The 8,567-nt window shown below is 43.7% G+C and overlaps 1 protein-coding gene across 1 annotated transcript; it reads left to right on the forward strand.

The window, feature by feature from the left end:
- The first annotated feature begins 913 nt into the window (after nucleotides 1-913).
- On the forward strand, nucleotides 914-4,688 carry LOC127382593 (antimicrobial peptide THP2-like). The gene is made up of 4 exons (XM_051614421.1): nucleotides 914-964; nucleotides 2,161-2,231; nucleotides 2,961-3,081; nucleotides 4,530-4,688. The coding sequence occupies exons 2-4, from the start codon at nucleotides 2,174-2,176 to the stop codon at nucleotides 4,564-4,566; spliced, it is 216 nt and encodes a 71-aa protein (XP_051470381.1). The 5' UTR covers nucleotides 914-964; nucleotides 2,161-2,173; the 3' UTR covers nucleotides 4,567-4,688.
- Nucleotides 4,689-8,567: the final 3,879 nt, after the last annotated feature.

An 8,567-nucleotide genomic window follows, 5' to 3' on the forward strand; every position in this document is an offset into this window, starting at 1 on the left:
CCTTGTCCTATCACTGGTCATCACTGAAAAAAGCTTAACTCCATCTTCTTGACACTCACCCTTTACGTATTTGTAAACATTGATGAGGTCACCCCTCAGTCTCCTTTTCTCCAAACTAAAGGGACCCAGCTCCCTCAGCCTTTCCTCATCAGGGAGATGTTCCACTCCCTTAGTCATCTTTGTGGCTCTGCCACATGTTTGTGGAGTTATCAGCTGAAGGTCCTATGGAGGTCAGAAATGCAAGAAGATCAGCCAAAGTCATGGAAAAATGCTCATGCAGGAGCTCTGAGGCCTGAGGGTCCAGAGACAGCCTCTGGTACTTGATTTCCCTAAACTGATGTATTTTCCATCAGCTGGAAGTGTGTACAGGGAAACAACCACTATGCACTCACTCTGTTTCTGCACATCTCATGCTCTTTACTTAGGCATCCATTTTGTCCACAAATGGACATTTATTTTAGTCTCATATTTTCATTCTCTGTTCTTATATTCCGTGTTTATGGACCAGAAAATTAACTAACTGGGAGTGCAGAAAAGCAAGCAGATGTTTTGTATTGCAATGGATGATGTTGCTCCTGAGCCGGGGACTGTTCAACGTGTGTCACAAGATGTTTGACACATGTCGTGGTGGCTTAATGTATCTTACACAAACTGGAGTGTCACAAGAGGTATTGCATGAGTAGCCTGGGATTTTCCAGAAGAAAAACTTCAACAGGTTTAGAGAGGAAGCCTGTTTTTTTTGCCGGGAAATGAAAAGCATCATGATTCTGGTTGGATTAGAAGTTACAAAAATAAATAAATAATTAAAGAGGAGCTTTTTTTATTGGCTCAATGTGCACCTGCATTTGCCACTCCCCCTAAGAAACACCTTATAAAACAGGGTTTCAGCCCCACAGCCAAAGTCCTCTGGACAGAAGGAACCAAGAGCAGGGCTTGCTTGGCTTCTGGGGTCATCTGTTACCTGGTAACTTCTCAGTTATTTTCAGTCTTTCTTTGAATGTCTGCTGTTGTCTCTTCCTCCATTCTCCTGCCTCAAAGCTAAAAAAAGGTTAATTACTAATTACTAAAAAAAGGTTAATTGAAGCTTCTCAGAAATTGCACAGGTTGAGTAAGTATTTCAGACATGTGCTAATTCCTAGAAATACTTTGATAAAAATACTCTGCTTCTAAACTCCTGGGAAAAAATCTGGCTGGGCCAGGTTACTTTAGAGAGGTCTGTGATCCAGAAAAAAATGTGGTCTCTTTGATGGAAACCAGTATATATCTCTTTATCTATGTCTTTATCTTAAGAACTCTGTTTCATTTTCAGAACTGTTAATTTTGACTACTTGTTTCTTCCGATATTTTCAAATAGGTAGAAATTTGTGAAAACTTCTAATACTCATTTCAAAGCTGCTTTGGGCCACCCTCTACCATTCCATTTGCATTTGACATTTCAGCACAACCTCATTTCCCTGCCTTGTTTGAGAGAATTTGTGACAGCTCAGGAGACCCTCTAATGCCAAGATATCTGCCATCAACTACTTCTTCTTTATCCATAATCTCCCACTCTGGCCTATAGTTGTATCTCATTTTATTGATATTCATTCCATTATTAACTCTTTCCATAAAGACTGCTTTTCAAATTTCATTTGTCAAATGGGAACTGGTTTGGTGGTACATTTCCATTCTTAATCTATTGCCTGTAGAAGAAGACTACAGACTTCAAGAAAGTTGATTTTAGGTATTATTTGTTAATAAATGTTAACATTACAGAACAAACTTTTTTATCTCTAAAATGTGTAAGTTTAACTGCATAATGACCTCATTTTGCTTAGTGTTTGTTGTCTTTCAGAGAAAACATTGAACTGAAAGTAAAGTTATGATTGCATTTTGGCTGAGGACTATGAGCAAAATATGAAAGAAATCTGAGCAATCAAACTATTAAAATAACCTCATGTTCACATATCCAGAAAGCACATTTTCCCAGATATATTTACTTCTCCCAGTAATGTTCACACTGCAGTCATGATGTCATATGGGTGGTTATTTTTTTGAAAGTTTGAGGAAAAAAGACCATATATATGCCATTTTTTATTAATATAGTATTTGTTGAGTTCAGAAGACTGTAGATCCCAGGGACTGTCTGTCATACAGTTTTCTTGGTCCTTTTCCCCACAGAAAATCCACAGTCATGAAGATCCTATATCTACTCTTTTCTCTTCTCTTCTTGGTACTCCAGGTTTCTCCAGGTAAGATGGAAATGAGATGCTACCATTTTTTGTGTACCTCAGTTTCCAAGCACATTTTATCTTCTAGTGGTTAAGTTTGCTAGAAAATGAGCATGAGTTAGTCAGATAGTTCAGTGTCTGTGCTCCTATGCTAAAACTATTTCAAAGGTGGAGAAAAAATGACTTCTGAAGAAAAGTCATTTTTCATTCCTGGTGTCTTCCTAAAAAGATTACAGAATCACAGGCTGTTAGAGATTGGAAGGGACCTCTGGAGATCATCTCATCCAATCCCCAGGATCAAGGTGAACACTCTGGTGTTAGACACCTGAGAAGGTGTTTGTGGTGGCCATGATCTTTGGATAACAGCACACTCAGCAATGCATGTACAGGTGAAAATGAAGTGTGGCCAACTGTTTTCAGATAGGAGCCAGTATTAAAACCTTTGGATCCATGACCATTTTTCAGAAGGTAAAGGACAATGAGTCAGGAGATCTGTATCATTCTCCACTTGGATTTCAAGGGCACCCATTTTGATGCACTATGAGCTAAAGATCCCACCTCTTCAAGGTGTAGACCTGCTTTGCAATCTCAACTTTTACATGGCCTTTTAACATGGCCAAATCTGGGTAAATCCTTAAGGTGAGTTGGTGGTGAAGGTGGCTCAACAAATGCAAAACCCTGCTGGTGCTGTAACTGCGTTGCCCTGCCCTACAGCATGAGGGGGAAAGAAACATTTTATTATTGTTGCAGGTTTTTCTTCACCCCAACGGGACATGTTTTTCTGTAAAAGAAGCAACTGTCACTCTGGAAGATGTCCCATCCATCTGATTAGAGTTGGAAGTTGCTTTGGGTTCGGCTCCTGCTGCAAAGCGTAAGTTTGACGCACACCAAGGCTCATCTGCAGTGTCAGGAAACAAACCTGTTTCCTCTGTGCCCTTAACCCCAGGGTGCTATGGAATGTTCAGACTGGATGTAAGGAAAAATACCTATTATGCCATGAGGACAGTCAAGAGTTGAAGCAGCTGAGCTCCACAGTGCTCTTTCTGTTGGCATGTGCACCATAGACAGAGAATCATAGAATCACTTTGGTTGGAAAAGGCCTTTAAGATCAAGTCCAACTGTTAACTCAGCACTGCTAAGTCCACTATTAAAGCATGTCCCTCAGCATCACATCTACACATCCTTTAAATCCCTTCAGGGATGGTGACTCCACCACTTCCCTGGGCAGCCTGTTCCAATGCCTGACAACCCTTTTATCCCAACATCCAATCTAAACCTCCCCTGGCACAACTTGAGGCCATTTCCACCTGTCTTTGCTTGTTACTTGAGAGACGAGAGTATGATCAGACCCAGCAAAAAGGATGAAGTGAGGCTGAAGATGTCTTGATTGGGCTGCCCCAGCTCTGTGTGGCTCCTTTACAGATCTTATGCCAGAACAATCTATCAGGGTTTGGTATCTGCAGAACTGGGCTGCTGTGCTGTATGGGGAACAGTGGAGAATTAAGTTACACTGTAGGGTGAACACAGAACTCTGAGTGACATCAAAGGTGTGCAAGAGAGTACTAAAAAGCACTATAATTTGAAAAGTAGCCCTCTATTTTCACTCAGGAATGAAGGCATTCACCCCAATATCAAGGGATACGAATTTAATTGCTTACTTTTCATGAAGCAACAGGAAAACACTCTTCTTACAGGTATGAGAGCACAGGGCTGTCCCAGCATGACTACACATGGAATCATGGACAGGCTTGGGTTGGAAGGGACATTAAAGATACTCTAGTCCCAACCCCCCTGCCATGGACAGGGACACCTCCCACTAGACCAGGTTGCTCCAAGCCCCACCCAACCTGGTCTTCAGCACTTCCAGGGACGGGGGAACCACAGCTTCCCTGGGCAACCTGGGCCAGTGTCTCACCACCCTCACAGGAAAGAATTTCTTTGTAATATCTCATATAAATCTCTCCTCTTTCAGTTTGACACCATTCCCCCTCATCCTATCACTCCATGCCCTTGTCAAAAGTCCCTTCCCATCTTTCCTGTAGCCCCTTCAGGTACCGGAAGGTGCTCTAAGGTCTCCCTGGAGTCTTCTCTTCTCCAGCCTGAACAGCCCCAACTCAGCCTGTCTCCATAGCAGAGCTGCTCCACTACTCAGGTCATGTTCATGGCCCTAGGTTCATTAGGTATTTTTGAAAGCATAATGCATGACATTTGGGAAGTATTCATACCCAAGAGGAAAATATGCACGGACTAAGAGTAAGTAGAGAGGAAATACAAGCAGAAGAAGAATCTGAACTTGTGTTTTTTTTTTTCTTTGTGCAGGCCATGGGAAATTAATAGAAGGTCCATTCAAGAGTGATGACAATTTCTTCTAAGCCCAGGAATTTGCTTTCAATCCCCTTTCTGCTAAGACCACCAGATCCTGCTACAAAGCTTCGTGCACTTTTCATTTTTAATGCAAAAAGCTTCTTTATATAGAGTGAATCCAATTGTATTCTGCATTGCCTTCCCTCTCTTTGAATAAATTATTGTTGCTTAGCATTCACATCACTGAAACATGTTTGCTGTATGGGCTGAAAACGATGATCCTGCCTGGGTTTTGACACACAAACCCTGGAGGGCAATAATTTACATTTCCACTGCTTCTTAATTTGAGTTTTTCTGGAGCAGAAAAAGAAAAATTATCCAGAGATAGGCAGACATGGACTGCAGACTTTGCCCTCTGGTACTGAGTGGATAGGTTGGCTGGAAACACTCAGCTTCCCTTTGTGGGTGTATGTTCAGATGCCAAAATACCTTTTTTCTTACTATTCAGAAATCTTGGGGAAAGAGAAACAGAAATAACTAAAAAAAGACACCCACCATCCATTAAAAAGTCAGCATGTGAGACCCAATGTTCTGGCTTCTGGAAGATGCCCATGAGAATCCCAGAAAAGATGTTGGTCTGTTTGGCTTTGGCTGGTTTTATTGCTTTGGTTTTGGGGCAGGGGGGTAGTAGGATGGTGGTGTTTGTGTGTGTGTTTGGTTGGGTTATTTTGTTTGTTGTTGTGAGGGTTTTGTTTATGTGTCTGTTTGGTTTTGTGTTGTATTTGTTGTTTTTTTTTTTATGTAGTACAACAGTTTCTGCCATTTCTTTTCTGTCCAGAAGTTCTTTGTCCTGAAATTTCACAGCAACTGATGTAAGTTTTGCGTTTTCCCCCTACCCATCCTTCTGAGAGGAGGCATAAAAGATAACAGATGGAGAAAAGCTCATAGTGCTCTCTCCTCATGACCTCCTCTCACACTCCCTTAGCCGTATGTCACGCTCTCTTCAGCTCTTTGTTTGGATGCCCACATTTCTGAAAAATTCTTTGGAAAGGCGTTTTGTTTTCCTGCCAATATCGCAGCGTTTATATCACAGAATCACAGAACAGTTTGGGTTGAAAGGGACCTTAAAGAACATCCAGTTTCAACTCCCCTGCCATTGGCAGGGACACCTCCCACCAGACCAGGTTGCTCCAAGCCCCATTCAACCTGGCCTTCAACACTGCCAGGGATGGGGCAGCCACAGCTGCTCTGAGCAGCCTGGGCCAGGGTCTCACCACCCTCACAGCAAAGAATTTCTTCCTAAAATCTCATCTCAGTCTCCCCTCTTTCAGTTTAAAGCCACTACCTCTTGTCCTATTGCCACATGACAGGGCAATTGGAACTAGATGATCTTTAAGGTCCTGTCCAATCCAAACCATTCTGTGATTCTATGACTCAGGCAAAATCTCATGCTTCAGGCCTCTTCTCAGTAGATTTACAGCAGCTATCTTATGTCCACGCTCAAAAAGCAGTTCCAAACTGATTGGGCAGATTTAAAAAAAATGCCTCTGAGTTTTTATTTTGTATTTTTTTCTCTTTGGTGTAGGTTGTAACTTGCTCTCTTTGGGACAATGCTAAGAGAAAAGCAAGGAGAATGCATAGAAGCCTTATGGTTATCTGAGGTCGAGTATTGCCAGCAGGTTGAGGGACATGATCTTTCCCCTCTATTCAATGCTTGTAAAGCCCAACTTGGAGTTCTGTGTCCAGTTCTGGGCTCCCCAGTCCAAGAGATACAAGGACCTACTAGAGTTAGTCCAACAAAGGGCTCCCAAGATGATGAAGGGACTCAAGCATCTCTTCTATGAGGAAAGGCTGGGAGAGCTGGGACTGCTCAGCCTAGAGGAGTGAAGGCCTTGAGGCAATTTCATCAAATACCTGAAGGGAGGGTACAAAGAGGACAGAGCCAGGATTTTTTCAGTGGTGCCCATTTCCAGGACCAGAGGCCATGGGCACACAGTGAAACACAGGAAGTTCTTTTGGAACATCAGGAAACACTTTTCAACTTTGAGGGTGACCAAGCATTCACACAGGTTGCCCAGGAAGGTTGTGGAGTCTCCATCCTTGGAGATACTTAGAAGCCATCTAGATACAGTCCTCAGCAACCAGGTCTGGGTGGCCAACACTAGCAGGGGGATCATACCAGATGATCTCCGTAAGCCCCTTCCAGCCTCAATCAGTGGGTGACTCAGTGATCACGCAAAACTACATGTCTTTATTGAAACCAGGAAAAGCAGCCTCTGCCCAAGGGACACCAGATCTGTTACAGGGTATCTCCAGTCCATGAACACCACACAGGAGCAGCACTTCCACTCCCACCACCACCACAGCTGGGGAGAGCAGAGGCAGGGAGGGGACAGGATGTCAGGAGCTGGCTCCAGGAGCTAGAAGGAAGGGAGATGTCCTGCTTGGGAAGACCAGGGATGCATCACCATTTCCTGCATAAACAAAACACAGTATATGGTCACCAAATTCATTTCTTCTGTTCCTTCTTTGCCTTCCTCCAGTCTTTCCACCGCTTCTTCTACTATAAGGACCCACAGGGAATCACTGGACAACCCCTCTTCAGATAAACTTCAGTCCATATTGCAGGTGACTTGAACCTGTGCTTTTCTTAGTGGTTGCAGCCTTGAAGCCAAGGCTTTTCAGAAACCTGAAGGAGATGGTCCTGTGCCCCACACTACACAAAGATCAAACTTCCCTTTCCAACAGCACGGGAAACTCTTCGTGAAAGCCCAGTCTGGCCTCATGGTGCTGAAGGGGACTGGGAAGATGCTGGCTGAATTTGGGCTTTCCCCACATAGGGCTGGTTCAATCAGCTTTACCAAGGGACTTCAACCCTCCTTCCCCAGCCTCTGCCTCTCACCATGAATGCAGGAGGATGTTCTCCAGAAGGGTGGATGTAACGAGAACAGCGGATCTATTTTGGCCAAGAAAGCAGAGGGCAAATTCCTGAATGTTTGACTTTAGAACTCACCTTTTGCAGCAAACCATAAATGTTGAACACCTTCCAAAGATGTGATGAGGGTGATAGCATGTCAAAAAATTGCAGAATCCCCCTTCTTGCTTGCATTGATCTTCATTTCCTGGAGTCAGGGATGCACCTGCAGAGAGAAACAATTGAAAAGAAAATATGTGGGAGAATATTTCATAATTCCAGAAGGGCTGGCACACCATTGGGATTTCAATCAACTTTGTGGCCCAAGTATTAAAATGACCATAATTACACCTTCAGTAGCAAGGTAACTACCTAGAAGAACTATCAGCTAAAGCCCTGAGGCACACGTGACCCTGGCCATTTGTGGTACAATGGGATACAGACTCTTTCCAGTAGTTCCCAGTGACAGGACAAGGGGCAAGAGGCACAAGCTGAAACATAGAAAGTGCCATTCAAATATGAGAAAAAACTTATTTAAGGTGAAGGTGACAGAGTACTGGAACAGGCTGCCCTGGGAGGTTGTGGAGTTTCCATCTCTGGAGATATTCAAGACCCACCTGGATGCAGTCCTGAGGAATGTGCTCTAGGGGATCCTGCTTTAGCAGGGGAGTTGGACTAGATGATCTCTAGAGGTCCCTTCCAACCCTGACAATTCTGTGATATTTTCTGTTCTCCCACTGTCCCTGCAGAAGGAGCATCTCTTACATAAAGTCCTTGACTAGCTCATCCAGCCTGTGGTAGAGGACTTTGACATCTCAGAATCACACACATCCAGGGGTCCTCAAAAGGTGCTAAGTATCTGGGATTTTACAACAGACTTTCCCATCCATTTTGGGGGTGAGCAGGGTAGGTTGTATAGGCTGATACTTCAGTGGTTGGGATGGGATGTGACCCAGAGATAGTCCCCAAAGCAGCAGCTAAATGTCCAGGGCAAACCCCAGAGCTCAGCCCCTCCCTAAGGAGGGGAGGGCTTCCCACATAAGAAGCCAAGCTCTTATTCCTGGATGACTGTCTTCACACTAACCCCTCTGCTCTTAGGAAAAGGGGCACTGTGGGAACATCTTTTGATATATCCCATT

This window comes from Apus apus, chromosome 3, assembly GCF_020740795.1.
Source record: "Apus apus isolate bApuApu2 chromosome 3, bApuApu2.pri.cur, whole genome shotgun sequence".
Classification (NCBI taxonomy): Eukaryota; Metazoa; Chordata; class Aves; order Apodiformes; family Apodidae; genus Apus; species Apus apus.